The sequence below is a fragment of the Nyctereutes procyonoides genome, unplaced genomic scaffold (genome assembly GCF_905146905.1).
Source record: "Nyctereutes procyonoides isolate TBG_1078 unplaced genomic scaffold, NYPRO_anot_genome, whole genome shotgun sequence".
In the NCBI taxonomy this organism is placed as follows: Eukaryota; Metazoa; Chordata; class Mammalia; order Carnivora; family Canidae; genus Nyctereutes; species Nyctereutes procyonoides.
In genome coordinates, this window is record NW_026575035.1 from 13,936,046 (window position 1) to 13,962,735 (window position 26,690).

The 26,690-nt window shown below is 38.1% G+C and overlaps 2 protein-coding genes across 6 annotated transcripts in view; one reads left to right on the top strand and one right to left on the bottom strand.

Moving 5' to 3' along the window:
- Nucleotides 1–17,063, top strand: part of PDE7A (phosphodiesterase 7A) — a 126,359-nt gene extending 109,296 nt beyond the window's left edge. For 2 of the 3 annotated variants that reach the window (XM_055318207.1, XM_055318208.1), the window contains 4 exons: nt 808–952; nt 1,528–1,624; nt 2,476–2,556; nt 6,318–8,141. In XM_055318207.1, the coding sequence (XP_055174182.1) occupies nt 808–952; nt 1,528–1,624; nt 2,476–2,556; nt 6,318–6,526 (532 nt within the window). In that variant the 3' untranslated portion in view covers nt 6,527–8,141. Of the gene's footprint in view, nt 1–807; nt 953–1,527; nt 1,625–2,475; nt 2,557–6,317; nt 8,142–9,109 lie in introns of those variants that run through there. The other variant, XR_008663500.1, reaches the window with a different exon arrangement.
- Nucleotides 17,064–17,178: 115 nt separating this feature from the next.
- MTFR1 (mitochondrial fission regulator 1) overlaps nt 17,179–26,690 on the bottom strand; it is a 67,065-nt gene continuing 57,553 nt past the window's right edge. For all 3 annotated transcript variants that reach the window (XM_055318210.1, XM_055318209.1, XM_055318211.1), the window contains exons 5-8: nt 21,989–22,221; nt 20,237–20,480; nt 19,501–19,669; nt 17,179–18,658 (exon numbers count right to left, since the gene is read on the bottom strand). In XM_055318210.1, coding sequence (XP_055174185.1) covers nt 18,590–18,658; nt 19,501–19,669; nt 20,237–20,480; nt 21,989–22,221 — 715 coding nt within the window. In that variant the 3' untranslated portion in view covers nt 17,179–18,589. The remainder of the gene's footprint in view (nt 18,659–19,500; nt 19,670–20,236; nt 20,481–21,988; nt 22,222–26,690) is intronic.

Below are 26,690 nucleotides of genomic sequence, written 5' to 3' on the forward strand. Positions count from 1 at the left end.
ACCATGTTGATAAAAACTGAAAATAAGGAACACTGCATAATAGCATTCTTTCATGTTTCGTTTATTTAGGGTTTGTTTTACTTAATATTCAATATTGTGAGCCTTTTAATCTGGTGACAGCTCTTTACTGATCTTTATACATAGATAAAGTTTGTTATGGCCCATTGGTGGGGAAAAGGCAGGGATTTTAAGTCTATTTCCCTTTTTATTCGACTTGAAACGGTTTTAAAAATGATATAATTGTATTAACTTGTTACCTTTTCCTTTCAGAAAAGTTGGATATTCATTCAGATAATTGATTCTTGAACTTGACCCTGAAAATATAGTTGCATCTAAACTCCTATTGTTTGGTGGGATTTTATCAATGTATAATCAGGCATCTTAGTCAAAATACCTACAGTAGTTAATTGTTGAGTGGGCTGTTCTTTCTCTGTTTGCACCAGCCTTTTGCCTTTCAGATTTCAGACACCAGAAAATAAAACAGAATTGTTTACCTTCAGCACATCCCAGCAAAGAATTTTCTAAAATAATGTTACCAATCTCATATAGATACTTCTAAGGCAAATAATTAATTCCTCCTTGGCTGACAAAATAAAAGCACTCTTTTTGGAATGTACTCATATTGGTATTTTCCTACAAACTCCTTTGGTTTTAGTTTTGATATTTTTAATAGTTTTTTTTAACACATTCTTTAAAATTCATTGTGATGGATTAAAAGTTAAATGGCAGAGCATTAAGTTTAAGAAAAAAGAAATAAGAATTTAATTGAAAGTCTTCTATTTTCTCTTTATATTTCTCTAATTCCAGGCAACAAATGGAGACTCAGATAGGTGCTTTGATACTAGCCACAGACATCAGTCGCCAAAATGAGTATCTGTCATTGTTTAGGTCCCATTTGGACAGAGGTGACTTACGCCTAGAAGATTCCAGGCATAGGCATTTGGTTTTACAGGTAAAATTGAGCTGGGAAAGATTCTCTTTCTAGGGTAAATTATATGATGATTAGAATAAAAATGAAATCTTCTGGGGCAGCTTTCAGAGTGGTCAGGTCTTGAGGGAAAGTTGTGGAATCTCCTTCCATGAGTGAAACACTTTCCAGAAGGTGAATCTGTTCCTAAGGAAAACACAGTTGCTTTTGTAGTTTTCATACTTGAGATTTCTAACAAAAACAATTTTTGTAAGATTAGGGTGCTGACCAAGAAACAGCATTTGATTAAAATTTTGCATCTATAAAAGAGAGAGAATCAGATGATTTTTTTGTAGCTTTATGTTTAGTCCTGTCCTTATGCTTGGCTCTTGGGTATTAGTAAAGCATGTGTAATGAGATAAGCAGTCCTTCAACATTCCTGCAGAAATAAGTGATGGCCCTAGTAGCATCATGAAATTAATATAAAAGACAATGAATTTTCTATTGCAGTATTTTCTTTTTATTAAGATCCTTTTTCCCTGCAATTAGAGTATGTTGGAGCTTAGTACAATTGAAATTTTACTTTTTTCTTAAAAGAATTTTAATATTTTGCTCACTAGATGGCTTTGAAATGTGCTGATATTTGTAACCCATGTCGGACCTGGGAATTAAGCAAGCAGTGGAGTGAAAAAGTAACAGAGGAGTTCTTCCATCAAGGCAAGTTACAATTTTTGGTGATAAGTAGTCTATCACTTGGATAAACTAACCCAGACATTTGTGGGAGTCCAGCCGACATACTTGGTATTTTTAGTGACAATTCGTAGTAGATGTCCCTAGAACAAATAATGTACAAATTGAGCCTCTGTTTTCAAAATTAGCAGTTATCTTTCGAAATGATCAGATGTGAATATATGCATACATTTATAAATAGATGTGTAGCTCAGGTTGGAAATTTTGCTACACGGAAAGATTTCCCTGACCTTGTTACATCTTTGTCCCACGTGGAAGGTATTGCCATATGAATGTGCAAGATATTTTTAGCAATTTAAAGCCAGGAACCAAGGATCTTCATTTTATGCACCTTCCTTTTAGAAATCTAAGTATTAAATTAAAATGCTAGTAGAATTACAGTCATGGGGGTAACACCTAGTAAAATTTTTCATGTCCTCCATTTAAATTAGGATATCAGCTTGAGATGCCTGGGTGGTTCAGCGGTTGAGTATCTGCCTTTGGCTCGGGGTGTGATCTTGGAGTCCTGGGGTCGAGTCCTGCATTGGGCTCCCTGTGTGGAACCTGCTTCTCCCTCTGCCTATGTCTCTGCCTCTCTCTTTCTCTGTCTATCATGAATAAATAAATAAAATCTTTTAAAAAATTAGAATATCAGCTTGTTAATCTTTTCTATCTTTGAATAATTTAAAAAAGAACTAATTTAGTTGCCATCCTTTCATTAGGATTAAGTATGTCATGTTTTTCCTAAGGAATTTACAAGTAAGATGAAGACTTTAATTATATACTTAAGCAATGGGTATGTTCCACATTAATAATTCTTTTTTTTTTTTTAATTTTAGGAGATATAGAAAAGAAGTATCATTTGGGTGTGAGTCCTCTTTGTGATCGTCAGACTGAATCTATTGCCAACATCCAGATTGGTAACTATACATACATAGATATAGCTGGTTAGAAAAATCCTGCTGACTTTAATTTTATCAAAAATAAATATACTTTTAAAATATATAATATTAAAATTGTGCTCATTTCTGTTTTTTAATTGAGATTTTACCACTTTTTCCCCTTTTATGGCTCTTATGATTTACTCTCATTTGATGTTAAGTCATAAAAACCATAATTTTTGCAAAGCAGGTGGCAGTAACTTTGTTCTGAAACTGAAAGAATGTATGGTTTGCTAATGTGGAAGCTTCTTTTGCATGATTCTCAGACTGCCATTCTGAAGCAAGAAAAGTGACCACTGAGTGAGCAAGATGATAACGTGAAGACCAGTTTCTAGTACTGCTTACTTGTCTTTTTTAGCATTGCCTATTGGTTCATTCTTCAGCCTCCTGGGAGAATCTCCCCTTAAGCCGTCTATTTCAGTCTGCTCTCCAGCAGCTGCCCCTCACGTACCCACAGCAACTCGGGACTCTGCCCTGTTCCCCAAATCCGTGACGCCCCTCCACTCTTTGTGCCTCACCATCCTTCCCATCTGCCTGCTGGACTCATTTTTCTGGAAGAGTCACCTCCTCCCGAAGCTACCTTCTACTCTGCAGGCAGAGTTGCTCTTTTTTCCAGGCCTTCCAGAACACCATATCCATCTGTCCTTGCACCCAGTTCCTTGTCCCTGGCAAATGTGTTCCTGAGGCCCCACACTGCTGGAGGCAGGGGGCACTTGGGAACTGTTAGGAACCATTACAGGAGCCATAGCTGTGATGGAAAAACAGGAAGATGTGCTGATTGAAATATGGGCAACTTGTTGTAGAAGAGCAAAGGAATGAGCAGTGGAGTTCTAAGCATAAAGTAGGACTGTGCGGAGGGGTAGGTCAGCGAGGTATTGAAGGATGAATATAATATTGGTAGTTGGTGTTGAGTAGGATATTGGAGCATTAGTGAACATTAATGTGTACACAGGGCAGCCTGGGTGGCTCAGCGGTTTAGAACCACCTTCAGCCCAGGGCGTGATCCTGGAGACCCGGGATCGAGTCCCACGTCAGGCTCCCTGCATGGAGCCTGCTTCTCCCTCTACCTGTGTCTCTGCCTCTCTGTGTCTCTCATGAATAAATAAATAGAATCTTTAAAAAAAAGAATAAATAAAAATAAATAAATAAATAAAATCTTTAAAAAAAATGTGTACACAAACTTCAGAAAGATAAAGTTTCTAGAAATTCAGAAGATAACATGCTTCTGTGGCATAATACTTTGAGAAGAGGCCTGTGCTCTAGGGTGAGAAATTCAGAAATGTAATTCTCGCATTGTAATTGCAAAGGATCATCATGTAGAAGACAGGAGGTTGTAGGGGACTTGACTGTAGGAGGAGAATAGGGAAAATGAAGAGCCAGGTCCAGGAGAGTGTGGTACAGGCCTGTGGGAATGGTGTTGGGGTGCTGAGGTGCCAGGAAACCTAAGGAGTTTTACAGAGGGGGATGCTTTCTTTTGGGAGGATGAAAAGACAGTTATGAAGCAGATCTGTGCCTAGAGTCTCAAGCAGAAAAATCTTCAAATGCAAAAGAATAGGTGAAACGTGGTCAAAGGGAATTGAGTCAAAGATAGGTAGCAGAGGCACTGTAACCACTTTAAGTTCTTTCTGACTCCCTTGGTTAATGTGGGAACTTTACAGTGAAGTTTTTTAAAACTGCAATTTTTAAAAGGGCAAAGAAGCTAGATCCCTTCAACTCTTCATTTCCATCTGTAGATCTTGTCCATGTTGGACAGTTCCAGGTGAGGTTATCTGAGGGACAGGATACAGAAAATGATGGTAAAGGTTGACATCTGCTAACTCTTCACAACAACCCTAGAGACAAATACTGCTAGTGCTTCTTTTTCAGATAGTTTGCCAGTTATATACAGTTCACAGATATTGGTCTTTTTGACATCAAATCCCATGTAAAATAGGGCTTGGAAAGATTCTATTTCTAGGTAAATCCTGTGACTAACAGAATAAATACTGTGACTACTCAGAGTCAGCATAGGGTCATTAAGTAGAAGTCACATTTAATTAATCCAGGTTCCATCTTTGATAGGAATAATAGTTTTGTTAAACAAGAAAAGATCATGTACTGGGTGTCCTAAAGTACATGGAGGTGAGAGAGAGGCGCATGTACAGTAAGTGGATTCACAAGCAGCTGATAAGTAGAGCCCCGCCCTCCAAGGGGGAGCTGCATGGCTCTATGTGTCCAGGTCCCCAGCCTGTTCATTTTTACCAGGTGCTTAAGAGCTGGAAGAATGAGGGTTAACCTAGAGCTGGAAGTAATACTGTGAATCCATAGGAAGAAACTCATGTAAACCCTGATAATAAGATTCTAATTTGGGTATAAAACTCTAGCTGCTCATGACTTCAGTATGGGATCTAGAAAAGACAGGCCTTTGGGTGACTGTTCAGCCTGACCCTGTGGTGTGAGGATGGCTCACAAAAACCTGCTGCTCTCTTTGACTGCAGTGATGACATTTTTCTGTTTGTCTGTTTCTCTTCACCAGAACACAACTCCTTGAGGGCACATCTTGTCTATTCCCTGCTATATTCCTGGCCACCCTAGAACAGTGCCTGGCATATAGTAGGTTCTCAGTTAATATATATGGCGGGAATGGAAGAAATAGAAGGCCTTATTTCCACTTATTAACCAGTAGTCCAGATAACTACAGTTTGTACACTTTTCTAATAAAAAGTCCTAATTGCTTTATTTTTTTTTTTAAGATTTTATTCATGAGAGAGAGAGAGAGGCAGAGACACAGGCAGAGGGAGAAGCAGGCTCCATGCAGGAAGCCCAATGGTGGGACTCCATCCAGGGACTCCAGGATCACACCCTGGGCTGAAGGCAGGCGCTAAACCACTGAGCCACCCAGGAATTCCCCCAATTGCTTTAATTCCAGAATTTTTTGCCACCTAAATGTAACCTATGTTGTGTGTGGTCCACAGAGATCTTTTGCTGCAAAGGAAAAGTTTTGGGGATGAAAAAAAATTTAAAAACTGTTACGTAGCAGTGATAGAATTTGAATTTTGTAAAAGGTTTGGCTCTATAAATTCTGATTTAAGTGGCCAATTGTAACCATGGGCAGGTGTGAACATTGTCATCCCTGAGGGGATAAAGCAAGGCAGCAAACCAGCAGTGCCACTTCAGTTCCCACCTCATCACCCACAGGCCTGGGAGACCCCTCTCAGCCTCTAGCTGTCTTCACTGCAACCGTCTGCCCTGCTTTCCTCACAGTTGGAAGGGCCACTAAGTGTTTGCTCAAATAGATGTGGTTGTGCTGAGAGCAGTCGTCAGGAAAGATTTGATGTGTTTGTCAGTTAACCTTTACTTAGAGTTCTAGGAGTTGGGCAGCCCCGGTGGCTCGGTGGTTTAGCGCTGCCTTCAGCCCAGGGCGTGGTCCTGGAGCCCCTGGATCCAGTCTTGAGTCTCATGTCGGGCTCCCTGCATGAAGCCTGCTTCTCCCTCTGCCTGTGCCTCTACCCCCACCCCCACCCCCCTTGTCTCTCATGAATAAATAAATAAAATCTTAAAAAAAACCAAAGTTCCTTAATAGGTTCTTCAGAGAAGTTAGGTAAATTTACACACACACACACACACACACACACACACACACACACACACAAAACTTAGGTAATACTGGATTAGGATTTAGAGAAAAAACACCAGGTAGATGTTTTGAAGATGAAGTTTCAGAATATACGTTAATACCTTTTTTCTCTTATTTTCTCAAGGTTTCATGACTTACCTAGTGGAGCCTTTATTCACAGAATGGGCCAGGTTTTCCAATACCAGGCTCTCCCAGACAATGCTCGGACATATGGGGCTGAACAAAGCCAGTTGGAAGGGGCTGCAGAGAGAACAGTCCACCAGTGAGGACACTGATGCTGCGTTCGAGGAGTTGAACTCACAGTTATTACCTCAGGAAAATCGATTATCATAGCCCCCAGAGTCAGTGGGACAGACTGTCTCCTGCAGGTGTTTAGAAATGTGAAATGGGGTCTCAAGGTGAGAGGACTTGCTCTTGACTGCCAAGGTTTCCGAAGGAACAAGGCCAGCGTTATTTATTCCCAAGGTGTCCTCTCTCGGATCACGCAACCCCACTTTTTAATTATAAGACCTGAACATATAGCAATATGCATTTGGCTTTCGTGAGAAACCTTGAATATGCAAAGCCCAGCAGGAGCGAACCGGAGAGGAGGAACAAAAGGAAGCTTTGAGGTGTGCCACCGAGTCTTTCCAAGCATTTATTCCTCGAACCACGAAACTTGAACTGGATCTTTCAGCAGAAATCTCTTGGAATTTAACCAATCTGATGCAACATTGTGTATCTGTACCTTCCACTAAGTTCTCTCTGAGAAAATGGAAATGTGAAGTGCCCAGCCTCTGCTGCCTCCTGCAAGACTCGATGTTTACAAATCCACTCTGAAATACTGGTTCTAAATTGCCTTGGAGCATGATTGTGAAGGAACCACTAAGAATTTTAAAGATCAAACTTTTAACCTGCAGCTCTTTCCCTCTGGTTTGCCTTGTTTCTTCTTTGGATGCCACCAAAGCCTCCCATTTGCTGTAGTTTTATTTTGCGCACTGGAAACTGAGCATTTATCATAGAGTACCGCCAAGCTTTCACTCCAGTGCCGTTTGGCAATGCAATTTTTTTTTTTTTTAACTCTTAGTTTTTAATTTGGGGCGGGCGGGGAAGAACACCAATGTCCTAGCTGTATTATGATTCTGCAGTGAAGACATTGCATGTTGTTTTCACTACTGTACACTTGACCTGCACATGCAAGAAAAAGGTGGAATGTTTAAAACACCATAATCAGCTCAGGGTATTTGCCAATCTGAAATAAAGTGGGATGGGGAAGTGTGTCCTTCAGAGCAAGGGTACTAAAGTCCCTTTCGCTGCAGTGAGTGAGAGGTATGTTGTGTGTGGATGTGTGGATGTGTGTTTGCGTGCATGTTTGTGCATGTGTGACTGTGCATGTGGTATATTTATCCATGTGGGAAAGGAGTTGAAATGTAAGCTTTTATTTATTATTTTAGAATGTGACACAGTGCGCAGCCACACTGGGGGAGGGGAAGGTAGGTGAGCCGTAACAGACTGCTCCAGTTGCCTTAAACTATGCACAAAGCTAAGTGACCAAACTTCTTGTTTTGATTTGAAAAAAAGTGCATTGTTTTCTTGTCCCTCCCTTTGATGAAACGTTACCCTTTGATGGGCCTTTTGATGTGAACAGATGTTTTCTAGGACAAAAATCTAAGGACTAATTTTAAACTTCAAACATTCCACTTTTGTAATTTGTTTTAAATTGTTTTATGTATAGTAAGCACAACTGTAATCTAGTTTTAAGAGAAACCGGTGCTTTCTTTTAGTTCAATTGTATTTCCCTTGTTACTGTAAAAGACTGTTTATCGATTATGTTTACAGTTTGTTGCAACAGCCATTTTCTTGGGAGAAAGCTTGAGTGTAAAGCCATTTGTAAAAGGCTTTGCCATACTCATTTTAATATGTGCCTGTTGCTGTTAACTTTTGATGAATAAAAACCTATCTTTTCACATTTTTATCTTCGATATTTACCTTACAACGCAATCTTTTGGAAATCATGATGCTAATTACTAGGAAATCAGAGATTTAGCTTCTTGGTTCTAGCATTCACTCATCGGATACTTAGCCAGCTAGGTGCAGGCACAATCCATTAGCGTTATCTGCACCTCACGAGTGAGTGAGTGGCCCTGGGTATGTAGTTGGCTCCAAGTTCTGACTAATACAAGGGAGAAATCGGCTTGATTCTCCTTTGATTGATGATCAGTGTAAGAAGGGCATCACTGGGCTTCTCCTGTGTCTTCCCAAGTCCTATTCATTAGGAAGGATATAGTACAAACCTTAAAATCAAACATGCTGTCATTATTTGCATAGAAGAGTGATGTCCAATAGAAATATAATGTGAGCCATGTAAGTGAATTATCAATTTTCTACTAGCCACGTTTAAAAAAAGGAAAAAAAAACAGATGGAATTAATTTTATTAACATTTATTCCAGTATATCCAATCCAAAATATTGTACCATTTCCATATGTAGTCATTATCTTAGAAAAAACAATTGGAGAGATGTTTTACATTCTTTTTTGGGGGGGGGTACAAAATCTTTGAAATCTGGTGTGTTTTTTACACTGGAGAGTACATCTCGGTTCAGACTTAGCCACATTTTGAGTGCTATGGCTAGTGGCTACCATATCGGACAGTGTGGGTACAGCAGTCTGATGTAGTAGAGTGGACTGTACCTGGGGAAGGTCAGTGGCCATTAAAGGTGGCACCATCCTGACAAATCTGATGCATCTAGAGTCTGATGAGATCTTTACAGGCTCTGAGAAGATCTTTACAGACCTAGGATGTCAGCACATGCAAAGTGGAGCTATCTCCTAGGAAACTCCCATTAACCAAGCTCATAGTAACAGATACTTTTTTTTTAATGTTAGTATTTGAATTTACAATGGAAATATAACTATCAATCATTCTCTCCCTTTAGGCAAATCTTCTTGGGAAGTCAAATTATGATCAGCCGGTTACTTGATGAGCATGGATTCTGAGCAAGGGAAGCAAGTTGCCTCATGCATCCATCTCCCTACGGGGATGTGCCTGCTGATATTCATGTTGGTGGACCAGGGTACACTCTTCCCCTGGATGATGCTAGAGATTCTCTGCCAGTAGTTGCTTCTCCACATCAGCTTCTGATTGGCACATCCAGTAGATCTGTCAGTACCTTCAGCTTTGTCTCAGTTGAACCTGCCTGGGCTCCATCTGCCGGATGATTGCTTACTTCTGCTCTGATCCATTATGTGTTTCTTATTGTTTGATAGAGGATTAGCTTATTTCCATTCTTGGCGGAGACACCTCAGTGTTGCTCCCATTTCCTGCCTACACATATAATAAACCCACTGGCAAGTTATGTTTTGTTACATATATATGGAAGTCACAGTCTATATAGCCCTGTTTCTTAAATATAACTTAGGTTCCTTGAACATTGATTTTCTAGAAAAATTTGAAGAAACAGTTCAATAATTTAGAAGATTACACTTAAAATGTTATGGAACAATTAAAATTCACATGAATTTTTAAAACAGGAGACTTCAAAGAATTGTTGAGCATGTAGCAGCCTTTCAGGGCTCTAGGCCCAACACTTCAGTGGTCAGGGGGCATCTCCTCTGCTCTGGAGGTAAAGGTCCGTGGAGAGAAAATTTTGGCACAAGCCTTAGCTTAATGAAAAAAAAAAAAATCTGGTACGTGGCTAATATTTGTATTCTGTAAATGTGATGGTTTATAAGGATCCTCTTTGTATAAAAGAAGCAAATATTTTATGTCCTTTACAAACCGGGGAAATCTATTTGTACCTGAGGTACAGGTTAGAGGTGCTAGTAATTCTTTGAAGATTCCTAAAATGGTTTCTTTTCCCAAAATGCTTTCTTGGCTCTTTAAGCTTTCAGTTTTCTTAAAACTCTGAAATTTTTGCATCACAGGTTTACAATGTTTTCATGTGTACTTTTTTTAATGTATAAATATTTTGTTTAAATCCTCTCCCAATCAGTATCTCCTGCTTGAGAAAATATATAATGATCGACAGCTAATACGCATTCATTGATGTTTTTAAATAAATGTGCATATTAATCACCATGGCATCGGCGTACATGTGAAACATACTGTTGCAAGATATGTGCAAGACTTAGTCTGAGCCATTCCTTGCTTGCTAAGGATCTGCAGACATCCTTTGTCTTTGGAAGGCCCCCCAAGGGTCCATGGTCTGTCGGTGGAATGCTCACTACCTGGAGGTGAGCTACCAGGGGGCTCACCGCAGGTCTCATCCACCTTTTAGTCTCTTGTGCTTAGCACAGGGCTAGCGTAAATTGGGCCATCACTAAATGTTTGTTGAACAAACTAATTTGGTATTAATGTGTTTCCTCTTTAGCCATCAGTCTAACATTAAGCAATTCTATCAAAACTAGTGTGTGCTGAATCATGTGGTCAGCAACATCTAGGTTCCTGTTGTGTGCAGAGAGCACTGCACTGGTTGTAATAAAGGTATTAAAAATTACAAAACCCTGGTCTCTGTTCTCAAAATGTTTGGGTGACAAAATGATGTGTGTTCTCGAATATGGCAGGTTTCTGTATTCTACAAAATGACTGCCGAGTATTGGGGTGTGGTTTAGGAGAATGGTTTCATTTGATTAGTGATGAAAATGATACCATTTCTAGTAATTCTTGCATTTTTTAACATCCATGACCAATAAAATCATTTAGCTTTCAAGTTTGATTCTAAAAATATAGTCTCCACATCCTCCCCAACACTTATTTTTCCTTTTTGATAATAGTCAATCTGATAGGTATGAAGTGATACTGTGGTTTCAATTTAATTTATGATGGTGAGCATCATTTCATGTGCCTCGCCTCTTGGCCATCTTTATGTCATCTGTGGAAAAATATCCAGGTCCTCTACCCATTTTTTTAATTGGGTTATTTATTTTTTTTATACAAGTTGTAGAAGCTCTTTATATATTTTGTATATTAAGCCCTTATTTTCAGGTATCTTCTACCACTAAGTGGGTTGCCTTTTCGTTTTGTTGATGGGTTTCCTTTGTTGTACAAAACTTTGATATGATCCAGCTTGTTATTTTAGATTTTGTTGCCCTTGCCTGAGGAGACTGGTCCAAAACCATATTTCTAAGACCAATGTCAAAGGTAGCACTGTGTATGGTTTCTTCTAGGAAGTTATGGTTTTAGGTCTCATATTCAAATCTTTAATCTGTTTGAATTTATTTTTGTATACAGTATAAGATAGTGGCCAGTTTTCCAAGGCCATTTATTGAGATATTGTACATCCTTGGCTCCTTTGTCATAGATTGACTGTATATGCCTGGATTTATTTATGGGCTTTTTATTCTGTTCCATTCATCTATAGGTCTATTTTTATGCCAATATCATACTGTTTTAGTTACTAGATTTTTATAATAGCCTTTGAAATCACAGTGCCTCCAGCTTTCTTGTTCTCATGATTGCTTTGGCTAGGGGAACCCAGGTGGCTCAGTTGGTTAAGCGTCTACTCAGGTCATGATCTCAGAATCCTAGGATTGAGTCCCACATCAGGCTCCCTGCTTAGTGGGAAGTCTGCTTCTCCCTCTGCCTCTGCCCCTCCCCCCTGCTTGAGTTTTCTCTCTCAAAATCTTTAAAGAAATAAAGATTGCTTTGGCTATTTGTGTGTGTGTGTGGGGGGGCATCTTTTGTGATTCCATACAAATTTTAGGATTATTTGTTCTAGTTCTGTGAAAAATGCTGTTGGTACTTTGATATGGATTGCACTGAATCTGTAGATTGAGTAGGAGCATTTTAACAATATTCTTTGAATCCATGAACATGGTATGTGTCATCTTCAATTTCTTTCACCTGTGTCTTATAGTTTTCATAGTATAGGTTTTCACTTCCTTAAATTTATTCCCAGGTATTTTCTTCTTTTTGATATAGTTATAGATGGGATTATTTTCCTAATAGCTCCTGTTAGTGTATAGAACTACAACTGATTTCTATGTTAATTTTATATACTAGCTTGTTTAAAAAAGATTTATATTTTAGAGGGGGAAGGAGGGGCAGAGGGAGAGAACGAATCTCAGACTCCCTGCTGAGCATGTAGCTCAATGCTGGAGCTCAATGCGGGGCTCCATCCCACAACCCTGAGATCATGATCTGAGCCGAAATGAAGAGTTGGAATCTTAACTGGCTGAGTCCCCCAGGTATCTCTGTATACTGCTTCTTGACAACTCATTGATATAGTTATGATAGTGTTTTGGTGGAGTCTAGGTTTTTTAGTAAGTGTGTCAACTGCAAATACTGAGTTTTACTGCTTTTCCTATTTGGGATTTTCTTTTTCTTTCCTGATTGCTGTAGCTAGACTTCCTAATACTATGTTAAATAAAAGTGGTAAGAGTGGCCATCCTTGTCTTAGGAAAAGCTTAGCTTTTCACCATTGGGGATTAGGTTACCTGTGGGTTTGTCATACGTGGCCTTAATTATTTTCAGATATGTTCCTTCTATACTCACTTTATCATAAATGGATATCAAATTTTGTCAAATGGTTTTTTCCTGCATCTGTTGAGATAACCATACAATTTTTATCCTCGTTTTGTTAATGTGGTGTATCACAAGGATTTGCAGATGTCCAACCATCCGTGCATCCTTGGAATACATCTCATTGGATTCTGGTGTATGGCCCCTTTAACACACTAAATTCTGTATGTAATACTTTGTTGAATATTTTTGCATCAATGTGCATCAAGGATATTTGACCTGTGGTTTTCTTTTCTTATGGTTTGTCTTTCAATATCAGGGTAATGGTGGACTGTGTAGTCTTTATTATTTCCTTCCTTCTACTAACTTCAGATATAAAGTTAGGTTGTTTACTTGGGATTTTTCTCATTTCTTGAGGTAGGCTTGTTTTGCTATGGACTTCCCTCTTAGAACTGCTTTTTGCTGCATTCTATGGCTTTTGGAAAGTTCAGTTTTTATTGTCTCAAAGTGTTTCTCTTTGATTTCTTCATTGACTTACTGTTGAGTAACGTTTTTTTAGTCTCCATGTGTCTATCAGTTTTCTTGTATTTGATTTCTAGTTTCATACTGTTGTGAGAAGAGACAACATATTGCATTCTTGAATTTATTGAAACTTGTTTTGTAGCCTCCTGTGATCTCTCCTGGAGAATGTTCTGTGCACACTTGAAAAGAATCTGTATTCTATAGTTTTGGGGACGGAATATTTTGTATTTATTAAGTCCATCTGGCCTAATGTGTCATTTAAGGGCAATGTTTCTTTATTGATTCTCTCTCTGAATGATCTATCCATTGATGTAAGTGGGGTGCTAATGGGCCCTATTGAAGTTTTACTGTTATTTTCCCTCATGTCTGGATCTATTAATATTTTACTTTATATATTTACATGCTCCTATGTTGGCTCGTAGATATTTACAAATGTTATGTCTTCTTCTTGGACCAACTCCTTTATCATTATGTAATGCCCTTGTCTTTGGTACAGTCTTTTGTTTTTTTTTTTTTTTGTTTGTTTGTTTTTAAGATTTTATTTGAGTGAGTGTGAGGGCAGGGAGGGAAAGAACAGAGGGAGAGGGACAAGCCGACTCCAATGCAGTGTGTGGCCCAATGCAGGAAGGGCCTGATCTCAGGATCCTGAGATCATGACCTGAGCCCAAATCAAGAGTTGGACACTTACCACCCCTATGTCTTTCAACTTAAGTATTGAGTTCATTTTTTTCCAAATCAAATGCAACATTTATTAATATATTAGCTACATTTTTTGCCAACAGTCAACGAGTCAAATGAACAAACTGATCACAAGTGAACCTCATTTTAGTCAAAACTCTGATGTACTCTTGGGATGCCTGGGTGACTCAGTGGTTGAGCATCTGCCTTTGGCTCAGAGTGTGATCCTGGAGTCCCAGGATGGAGTCCCATATTGGGCTCCCTGCATGGAGCCTGCTTCTCCCTCTGCCTCTGTCTCTGCCCCTCTGTGTGTGTCTCTCATGAACAAATAAAATCTTAAAAAAAAATTTAATGCACTCTCAATGGGGGTTGACATTGTTTTGGAAAATACCATGTTTGGATGATGGAGCATCTCCATGCTTTTCATCTTTAAAACTACTTCCTAACAGGATTTAAGAGATTCTGGGATGCAACTTCTAATAACCAAAGAAATTAAGCATTCTCAATAACTGTTTTAGGTTTTAAGTTCATGTACGTTTGAAGTTAATTGAGGAGTATATACCTACTGCCATTTTATTCATTGTTTTTGGTTTTGTAGTTCTCTGGTTCCTTTCTTATCTCTTTCCTTTTGGTTTGATGAGTTTTTGTTGTCATGTTTGAGTTTTTTTTTTTTTTTCTTAATTTTATTTGTGAGAAACACAGAGAAGCAGAGACATAGGCAGAGGAAGGAGGCGGCTTCCTGTGGGAACCCCTGGATCATGACCTGAACTGAAGGCAGACACTCAACCACTGAGCCATTCAGGTGCACCATCTTTTTTGTATCTATTGTAGGTTTTGGTTTATGGTTACCATGAGACTCCTGTATACATACTGGTCTATTTTAAACTGGTAATTGCTTAGGTTCAAACACATCCAAAGAGCACTAATTTTTACTCCTTGCCCCCTCTACATCTTGTTTTTGACATCTGACATTTTTTGTATATCCCTTAAATTACTATTCATTGTAGTTACAATTGATTTTACTTGTTTTGTCTTTAACCTTCATACTAACTTTTTAAGTGTCTGCTTTCCTCTCTTTATATTTACCAGGGACATTTTTTCCCTTCATATATTTTTTTTTATTTCCAGTTGGGACTTTTCTGCTTAAAGAAGACCCTTTAACATTTAAGGCTGGTACTGGTTTAGCTTATACTTGTCTGGGAAACCCTTTTCCTTTAATTCTGAGTGTTCCAACTAAGAATATTTTATCCTGCAAGGGTAGGTTTTTCCCTTTCGGCATTTTAAATACATCCAGCCACTCCCTTCTGGCCAACAAAATTTCTGCTGTAAAATCAACCAAATACCTTCTGGAGGTTTCCCTTGTATGTGGCTTTTTCTCGTGCTGCCTTTAAGATTTTCTCTTTACTTTTTGCCGTTTTAATTCTAATACATCTGGTGTGGCTCACATTACAGACTGTTTCCTGGGTGTCTGTTTCCTTACCCAGATTAGCAAAGTTTTTAGCTATTAGTTCTTCAAATAAATTTGCTTCTCTCTTCTCCTTCTGAGACCCCTATTAATGTGCATATTAGCACACTTTTTGTTCTCCTAGTGGTCCTTACACTTAACACACACACACACACACACACACACACACACACACACACACGCCGTTTGGCTTGGATTCTTCACTCTACCAGATTGCTAATCCTTTCTTTTGCATCCTCTGTTAATATCCCCTAGTGTATTTTTCATTTGTTATATTCTTCAGCTCTGTTCTTTTTTAAAAATATTTTGTCTCTTCGTTGGAGTTCATCCACTCTTCTCTCAAGTCTAATGAATTTGATCATCACTTGGAACTCTACAGGTAGACTACTTATCTCCATTTTGTTCTTTTTCTGAGGCTTTGTCCTCTTCTGTTTGGAACATATACTTCATGTTATTTGCCTTTCTGTGTTCATTGCTATAAATTAGGCAGAACAGCTATCTCTCACAGTCTTGAAGGAGTGGTCCTGTGTAGGAATGCCTCGTGTAGACTGCATGTTCCTGCCAGCTTTGAATGGTGAGCTGGGATGGGAGCAGGTGTCAGCCAGGGGTGTCCTATGGGACACTGTGCTAGGACCATGAGCTGGTGGAGGCTTGAGGCTCACTTGGGTAGCCTAGCAGGCTGGCTACAGTGCCTGGACCCTGCTCCTTGTACACTATTAAGATGGGGAACATAAACAATAGTAATCAGCAATGCTTTCCACCTGAGTCCCAGCAGTTTCCCTACCATTCCACACTTGGGTTAGAAAATGGGTCTCCTTCACTCATAGGTTAATTGCCCTTTAAACCACTAGTATGGGGCAGCCCCGGTGGTGCAGCGGTATAGCGCCGCCTGCAGCCTGGGGTGTGATCCTGGAGATCTGGGATCGAGTCCCATGTCAGGTTCCCTGCATGGAGCCTGCTTCTCCCACTTCCTGTGTCCCAGCCATTCTCTCTCTCTCTCTCTCAATAAATAAAAATAAACCACCGGTATGTTTTTTTTGCTGTGCCCAGGGTTGGCAAGTCTACACACAGGCTCCTCCATGATCTCCCTCCCTGTGTAGTTTGTTGTATTGGGGGTGGGGTTCCTGTAACTACTGTGTTGGTCTCTCCCACTCTCAGTGAGCCTCAGTTCTTCAAGAACAATTGCTTTATATGTAGATTCGAATTTATCAACTCCCTACCCTACTATCCTGGACTACCTACGAAAAGTTTAGACTTCTATTTTTGGAGAAGTTGTCAGAAGGATGGTTTTTCCAAAGTATTTGTTTCTGGTAGTTGTTACCTCATGTTGTCTTCTTTACCACTGAGACACAGACTCAGGAATTTAATATGTCAAGAAAACATTCTTATACAGAAGGGCTTATGATGGGGGAGACAACCAGAACTAGACTGTTTTCCTGCTCCACCCCAGACCTGTGCCAGTAGGTAAATAGGAGGACACCTGGCAGAAATCAGCCTACTGGAAACTACAGTGACCTAATGTAAAATCATAGAAGTAGTAATTTATTTAGCTCTCTACCACTCAGAATGTATTGAAACTCGTTATTTTACTTAATTTTTTGAGCTGAGCCAGGTTCCCCTTTTGAAAATAGGACTTATATTACTCCTAAGTCCAGTGCTCTCTGAGCCCTACAAACATACTAGTAATTTAACTTTCTGAGCCTCAGCTATAAAGTTTAATTATCTTCATCATCTTTCACTTCAGGTATTGTGTTCAGTGGAAAAAATAGACTGGTGAATAAGTGGAAACATTTCCATTTAAGAATGCAGAAAGCAAATTATAAAGAATCTACACTTAGACTCTTACCCGTTAAAAAAAAAAACAAAACAATATATAGGCCTTATCCAAGGAAAATGTAAATTTGCTTTATTTTAAAACAGTAACTTCCTTCCATTGGAGCAGTGGCCAAATTCAATACTGATACAAATATAAATTTCTTAGGAGGTCCAAATATGTAATTCAGGCAAAGTTTCTGAATTTTTTTTAAATCAACAGTTAGGAACAATGTAATCAGCATATGTAAAATAAGTCACAGTTCAAAATTTAAGCTGAATAACATCTGCTAATATTGAGAACATTGCACATATTTTCAATAACTTAAATGTCTATCTCCACTTCTTTTTACTAGATTTAAATAAATCCAAATATTTACTCATGGTAGGAGATTCTGACATTAACTATAGCTGAGTTTAACAGAAATACAGAAAACCATAAAGATTTACCAAACATTCACGAATGATCACTTAACAGCAATTCCTCAGAAGCTCTCAATGAGAAAGGCTGTTCTCCAAATAGCACCTAAGGTTTGCTGTATAATGTAGTTCGACAGAACAGCACTCTGACCAATGATAAACTTCTTACAGGAAATTCTTTCGCCTATTCAGTGTTTCATTATAAAGCTACTGTATTCGACCACTATTAAAAATTTTAAAACCCTATTATGCTGCCATTTCCCATTAAGTATTAGCAATGAGTCATCTTTATGATGCCATTTATTCAACTGGGAAAAAAAATGGTACATTCTGGTTTTCACTTGTTATAATAAATCAAATTATTGAATTAAATCTGTATGAACCCTAAATTTTTTTTTTCTCAGTGCTGAACAGCACTGAAGTGAAAGCAGCTTTCATAGTCTTTGACTTCCCTTTAAACGAAAGCATTATGGAATTTTCAGCAGTGAACATTATCTGGTCCCTACTTGAACCCCATCTTCCAAGGAAATGAGATAGAGACTCTAAGGTAAAAGCCCTATTAAGGCAAAAAGGTTCCAATCCTAAATATTTCACTCCAACAACCTGTGTTCCATCACTGAGTAGTAAATGGTTACTGACAACTAATGATGGTAACAGTACCCTCACTGACGTCATTATTAAATTTTACATACTGTTATATCCAAATATATGCATATAAAACATTTGCATGGATAAATTAGTGTTAAGAATTAAAAACTCACATCTACAAATGTCCTTCTGAAATCTATGTTTTCAAGCCTAGAAACCTAAACATTATGACTACACATTAAAAACATGTTACCTCTGAATACACGTTATGGAAAACTTCAGAACTAATCTCATAGGAAAAACCCCACAAACTTAGGGTGCATTTGTTATTGCTGAATCTAATTAGACTTAAAAGGATACCACTGAATACTAAATTCAGGTATTTACTAAATACTGTTGATTTCTACTAGCCAAACAGCCCTAACCAACCAACAGCTGGAACAAGGATAGTTTTTCTCGGCTCACTCTCTATTAGGAAGTTGAAACATTTTCAATTAAAGCCTTCATTTTTCCTGTAGACTTCAACATGTGTGGCCCAAACTAGAAAAGAAACAAAAAGTATAAATAAAGATATTGGTTCAGGTAACAGTAACGATACACACTCCCCTCCTAATCAAAGATCTGGGTATTTCTGCTGAAAAACAAAGCAGCTATTAAAAACCTTAATGAATTGACAGGCTGTTATAAACATGACACATTAACAGAATGAAATACAAAGAGGTAACCAAATTACTTCCTAGAAAACTATAATCACCTTATTAGCAAGATCATAAGCTTTAGGCCAATTTCACCTCAAGAATGAAGTACGAAGTTTCCTTTATTCAATGTCTGCAGAGTTTCAAAGATGCTAGAATTTCTAAGATACCTGCCTCTCTCAAATGGATAAGTACGTATTCCACATGACAGTAAAGAGCTAGTAAAGGGCTAATATTTGAAAGTTTCCATGAAATCTGCTCAATCTTCACCTATGACCTGAAACATCCTGCAAAGTCCAGGTTAAATCTTGCCCTCTTAAATGACTTTCACAGGACACCTTAAGGAAAAATTCTCTCTTTACTTTGAATTCTCTATCATAACATACACACTGTCCTAAGATATAAATTTTATTATGAATTTCACTTCACTGTGCTTACATATAAATAAAAGCACAGCATGGAAAATTTAACACTGGAGATGCTAAGTAGTGAAACCAGGAGTTGGCTCTTGCTTCCTTTTTTATGCTCTTCTATGACCAATCTTGTTTGTGGGTAGGGGCTAGTTCCTGTGGCACATCTTTCTGAATCTTGCAGAAGCCACAGCTGAATGTCTTATGAAATGCACATGCTCAGCAAAGGAGTAAATGACCACGTTGTACAAGTAAAGAAATGTGACCTAATACTCACCAACACTGTTTCTGAGGTGGCCTCAGATGCAGGTTTTGGAATTCCTTTTTCAGATTCACCTTGACTATCACTTCGATATCGATAAGCAAATTTCTTTTTCAGAGCCTCTGCTATGAGGGTAGCAGGGTCAGTGGCATCCACAGATTTGGGTTTTATGTCCTGTTCTGACCTTAAAGAAGTGAACAGAAACCAAGGGGACATTTCAATATGCCGGCATCCCTCAGAGAAGTACTTTGTGTGCCTTTACATGCTTGGCAGCACTTCTCCAGCATCACAGATACCCAGTGAAGTTACTGACAAACGTTGAGAGAAGGGAGATAGAAACTCTAAGGCTCAATAAACACACAAAGATGCCCAATGAACAGCCACTTAGTTCAACTCAAGAGCATACGTTATGCTCTCCTTTGTCAGGGCAGATACACTTCCATTCTCCCAAAGCCTAGTGATTACCACGGTAGATGTACAGTGTAGCTTTACTGAATGAATGACTAGATGATAACAAAGACTTCACATAAAACAACTTTAAATTCAACAGGAGGAAAACTAAAAAGCCTGGAAATGTTTGCTGATTTCTTAGTTATACAGGAGACACTTGAGGCCTTGTTTTTTAAAAACTAAACACTAGAACTCTTCATGGTAAACAGGTTATAAAAGAAAAGTTCTCAAGAAGCCTAGTATTTTGCTTACTAAACATAACAAAAATACAGGAAGTGAGAGCAGGTAAATGTATCCTCACCTTTTTACTGACCGCAGTTTTACACTATTCATATCTTTAAGGATCTCTAGCATATTTGGCATATCAGATTTCTTTGGACTGCTCTTAACCAGAGTCTTTCCAGCACAAGCTTTTTTCTCTCTTCGCTCTTTTATCAAGTCAATAGCAGATACACTTTGGTGGAGTCCTGATGGGGGTAGGGGCGGGGGTGGTGGGGGGACAGAGGGTGGTGCTGCAGCAACAGATGTGGTAGGTTCTAAATCACCTACAAAAATAAGGAAAAATTTAACACTAACAGGCAAATAAAATACTTTTAACAGCAAAATTATGCTAAGGACTTTTGTATACTTGAAATCAATATGCTTAAACCCTCAGTTATGTAATTAAATGAAGTTTCGGTTACTTGGTTAGAATCTTGAATATCTATCTAATCCCAAGCTCTCCAGATGGAAAAGTTCCATTTAACTTAACAGGGGTGTTTTTGTGATCTCAAAAGTTCAAGTCTGACTGTTGCAATTTGTAACTACTTTTAGATAAAATATAAAAGAGTATACTGCATAAGCATTTTCAATATAGACAGTGATACATTTAGTATCATTTGAAAAAATTGATAATTTGTTTCATTTTAAGAATATTTACATGTAAAACATGGAGAAGTTTTAAGACTTAATATTCAACAAATTCCTGAAAGGAAAAAAATAAAGTGGTTACAAAATAAGGATATAAAAATTCATCTTTCTGCATAACTAGAGGACAGAGAGTTGTTCACAGGTTGGACTGTATTGACTAGGACTAATATTGACCTCAATGCAAAATTTTTACTCCAGGGATTTCAACTGTAAACAGAACATCTTAGAAACCTCCAAATGATCTCATTTTCAGTTTTCCTAGTTTGCCAGAAGAGGGAGGTAAAGCAAAAGAGAAATGCCATATAATAAAAGTTTAAAAAGATAGAACTTATGGTTTTTTAAAAGTTACATGCAAATTTCGTTAAAATAACCAATTACTTCTCAAGCGCTCAGTGCCCAGAGGACATTGGTCTGCTGTCCTCATGTTGCGTGAGGTCTCCGTGTTGGGTTACAGTAAACTCCAGCACACATGGCTTGGAGGCAGAATAACAATCTTTAAACATTAGAGTTGCCAGCAGGTTAATAGGCTGGGATTTCAAGGCTAGGATTTCTTTTCCAAAGTAACAATGCACACAAATAAAAGCAAAGAGTATTGGACCAAGAGTCACAGGATCTGAATTCAGTTTCTACTCTGGGCAAGAGGAGGAGAAATGACTATTAAGTAGCTACTATGTACTAAAGGCATTTTATATAATTTGCACATTTACTACCACAACAACTGCACAACGTAGGTACTATTAGCCCATTTTAGAGCAGGAAAGGAAGGTAGGAAGGCCGAGGACTTGCCTTGGGACATGCAGGTCAGTAAACAGCACTCAAACCCCATCAGGGTGGTTTTGAGATTACTTCTCAGCTGATAAAATTGGTGCCATTATCATAAAGTGTCCCAGTGTATTCACAAGAGCAGCAATTCAACTGTATGAATTTCAGTGTTTGCCAAATTCATCCTCTCTGATAGCATCAAAATTGTCCAAAACCAACAAAAGCTACTTAAACTTGATTGAGTCTTGGACTGGACCACGGAGAGGACTGACCTTTGGTTTTCTGACAACCCCATCGCTGTTACTTACTAATACATTTTAAAATTAGTGGCATTCTCCTAATTCCCACTTCACTGGTTAAAACAAATTTAGGATTTACAGACCTGCAGTGAGATTTTGCTGTTCTTGCAGGGTCACAATTTTGGCAATCTGTGCCCTGAGAGCAGCAAGTTCATTTTCAAGGGCACAGATCTTCTGCAATGCTTCCTCATTTGCTAGTGCAGTCTTCTGTTGAGGCTCTTCTGGAGACAGACTTGGTAAGGAAAACTGTCTGCTTGGCGGCTTCTCAGAGAATGGAAGGTCATCTTGAAGGGGCTGCCTTGATCTGATGTCTGTCCTGTAAGGAAGGAAGGATGGCTATTACAGGCTTCGTAAGGAAATATGAAAATCATCATTATCAATTAATCAGAACATAGTATCTGAGAAATACTTTCCAGACTGACCTTACATAATACATAAATCCCCTCCTGTAAGTTTCGTAACAACAAAGCACTTATCAACGTGATGTAGATACAAGCCAGGTCTCTTACTGCCATCATTCTTCCTAATCTCTATATGATATGCACAAACCCACACTGTCATGAGGCACCACTGATGTTTTTGCTAAGTCATGTCTTGTGTGGGTTTGAACTAAGGTGAAGAAACTTTTTAATGCTCTTAAAAATGGTAAGCTAATTATTGGTTACATCTGACAACAAAATCAAATCAGTAATACAGTAGCCTTTCACCAGGGTATTGGCTGCTGCATTTTAAGGTAAGTGTTATGTATGTATGATAGAATACAACAAATTTCACAATATAATGTAACAATCTGGACCAAATACAGGATCAGAAACTGAAAAAGAGGGACAAGAATAAACTGAACCCACACGTTAACTACATGCACAGTCTCATCTTCACTTGGGTGTAAAGAAGTTCTTTAATATGCGCTGCTCCATAGTTCCAAATAGAAGTCTTTTGAGGCTGAGAATAAAATTCAGATTTCTTCTCAATTATCAATTATTATGCTATTTCCTACTATTTTCTACAATTAGGTTTTCTGGCTCTTTAAAGCCCTTTGTTCTTCCAGTTTTATTGAGGTAAAATTGACAGTTTTATTTAAAGTGGATACCATGATGATCTGAGTACACATTTTGAAATAATCACAATGATCAAGTTAATAAACATATCCCAGTTTCCCTCACAGTTTCATGTGGTCATGTGACTGAGTTCTGGCTGACAAGATGTTGATAGGAGAAGAATCCAGGAGAAAGTCCTTTCATCTATAGCCTATCCCTGTTCCTTCCTCCTGAGTCTTGAGTACAGGGTGACGACTGGACCTGAGAGTCCCAGCCAGCCAAAAGCTAACCTGGACGTGGAAGCCAATGCTAAGGATGGCAGAGAGCCTGTCTGGGTCCCTGTGGACAAAGTAGAGCCACTGTCAGCTTCAGACTATTTACTCTGGATGTTTTTGATTTGAGAGAAATAAACTTCCAAGTTGTGGAAGTTGCCATTTGGGGCTTCTCTGTTACATGTACTCGAACCTAATCCTGTTATAAGACCATCATTAAGTTCTAATTTTTAACTGGATATTGATATTTTATTTTTGCTTTTGAGATCTGTTATAATTCTTTACTCTGCCTTGCATTCTAAATGAAGGAATTCTTGGACCTTTAGCTTTCGGTATTCACTGAATTCATGTTTTTCTTCATATCTAATTTTGCTTATACTCTGTTATTTTACCATACATGGAGGATGCCTGTAAACTTTTTACCTGTAATATTAAAAACATTTGGAGAATAAATGTCCCAGTTGTTACCTAGCCTTAGCTTAGCTAGTAAGTAGCTTTAATAATAGTAATTAATTTTATTTGGAGTATCTGTGGGATAAAGAAATAGGTTTGGCTTACAAAGCTCCAATTACTATTCCCTTTCTTACCTCCACTCTGGGAAGAAACAGGTGATGAAATTTCTTAAAAAGTACATGAAGATTAAACAATGGTAAAAGCTTCTCTAAGGAATAGAACCTATGTTCTGATTAAATACATTAAGATGTTCTTTGAAAGATTACATGTTATATAAGTTACACATTAGATGCACGTGTTCTAATCACCTACAATAAAATAATTTTAACAAGATACTGACATTTTTAAAAAGATTTCTTAGAGCACATGCATACGTGAGGGTAGGTAGGGGCCGAAGGGGCGGGGGGGATCTCCAGCAGAATCCCTGCTGAGCACAAAGTCCTACATGGAACTCAATCCCAAGACCCTGAGATCATGACCTGAGCTGAAAGCAAGAGTCAGACACTTAACCGACTGAGTAACCTGGGAGCTCCAAAACATTAAAATTTTTAAAAATCACTGAGGCTTTCTGCTGATACAACAGGCTGAATTCTGATTTCTACCTACCTTTCATCAGGTAGGTCAAGTGATTTTGTTAAAGAGCTCCATATAATAAATGTATTGAGTAGAGAGAAATTAATCTCTTGAATGAAGTTTTGGGGGGTATATTTACATAGAATAATTATATTTAATATTAGTATAATTTCCAGTATTCTTTTTTAAGATTTCATCCATTTATTTATGAGAGACAGAGAGAGGAAGAGACCCAGGCAGAGGAAAAGCAGGCTCTCGATTCACAGGGAGCCTGATTCAGAACTCCATCCCAGAACCCCAGGGCCATGACCTGAGCCAAAGGCAGACACTCAACCACTGAGTCACCCAAGTGACCCTCCAGTATTCTTACTTAGTATGTTTCTTCAACTATATACTTGATAATTCTTTAGGCTTTTAATAAAAAACAATAATAAAAAAAAAACTCCTTGAAAGTACTAGAGAAACTGCTCATAGGTTGGATAGTGGTACTTACGTAATTCTAGTCTTAGGAATAGATCTGGATAAAATACAGAACTGTCCAAATGTAGAAGAATTCTGTATCATGCTTGTTCCAAACAAGAGTGGAAGAGAGTGTAACATACAGAGTTTAGAGGAAGAGATGGTCAGAAGCCCGGTGTACACAGGACAGGAGGAATACCACCACCATGGATATCAAGGGTACGGGTATTTGTTAGAAGACACCTGGAAGTGGAACTGAGAAGAGAGAAGAGAAACACAGAGCCTCTGGATAAAGACAACTCTCTAGTCCCACATCTTCCATTTTCTATGAAAGCTGAACTTTGTTTTGATAAAATGAACCTAAGAGAATGAAAATATGTTATCTGGGGAATGGAAATGAGAATGATGGTTTGCTTTCTTATTATGTATAAGCACAGAAATTTCTTGAAGTCTGTATTATAACAGCAAATAAAGCTAAATTTTGGATATCAGAATCTTTAGTGCTACTAGACAAAAAAAAATGGTGTTATAATACTGCTTATTCAAGAACTGGTGGTCACTTTATTTTTTAAGCTTTAAGTAACCTCTATATCCAACAAGGGTCTGGAAGTTATGACCCCAAGGTCAAGAGACCTATGCTCTTCCAACTGAGTCAGGTGCCCCCTAGTGGTCACTTTAGTAGAGACTCTTTTCCCACCTAAAATTCTACACATCTCAGGATCTAAAAGTATTAAATGATTTTATGTTGGTCTTAAAATGTTATCAAGTAAGCCAAATTTCAAATCCCATGAACGTTTACTCTTCAATATCCAGAATTGGAACAAGATAATATGACAATTTGGATTAGGAGATCAACTTATCAACTATAAATCATGTTTGAACAGCTTACTTTAAAATACCTTCTTCCTGTCAAAATAAATTGAGAGAATTAACGAATCCTGAACAGCAACTGCAATGTTAAAAAAAAAAAAAAAAAAAAGAATTAAGTTACTGCATCTCCCCATAACTCCTACAGATCAATTTTTCCATTTTGATTTTCTATCTACTGAAAATTAAGGACAAAGCACTTATCATTGTTGATCTTGAAAACCAGTGGTGCCAGGATAAGAGGAAGAATGTCTAGGCCTTTAGAAAAATAATGTAAGTAACAGTGTCAGATCATCTGTATTTTATGTCTACCCCGTTTTTATAAATTTGATGATACAGGACAGCCTTGGGTGGCTCAGCAGTTTAGCGCCTGCCTTCAGGCCAGGGCGTGATCCTGGAGACCCAGGATTGAGTCCCAGGTCAGGCTTCCTGCATGGAACCTGCTTCTCCCTCTGCCTGTGTCTCTGCCCCCCCCCCCTTATGAATAAATAAATAAAATCTTTTAAAAAAATAATAAACTTGATGATACAGATTCTCTATTTCCCTATGTGAAATACTGTTAATGGTTATTATGAGTCCAAACAATAATTATAGGAAAGGTAGAACTTAAAATGTGGATTTTTAGAAGCTGAAAAAAGAAAAGTAATTCTGAAGTGATTATGACTTCTCAAAGCCATAGAAAGATTTAACATTCAGAGATCAAGAACCCCCCCAAACCCAAAAGTTGTTCTGCAATATTCTTGTATATGGAAAATATTTAGATTTTATGAAATTCTCAGACATGTCCTTTCCTTTAAAAATATATACACACACCCTTTCCCCACAGACATGTTCTATAAGATATATGACAATTCATTCTCTGAACCGTGTGCTGCAACCTCTCAGAGAACTAGTAAAAGCTACAATACAGAGGCAGAATCCAAATGTAGATAAGTATCTTTTCTAAAATTTGTAGGTGCAATTCTGAGAAGTCTTAAACTAAATATAAAACAAAAACAACAAAAAGAAGGATCAAGTATGGATGTCCCAAAAGCAGAGGACAAATCACGATCATCTCAAACTGTTTTCTGCATCCCAACTTCTACAGGGATATTTCGACCTTTTTGGTTTGAGTTTGCCTCCAG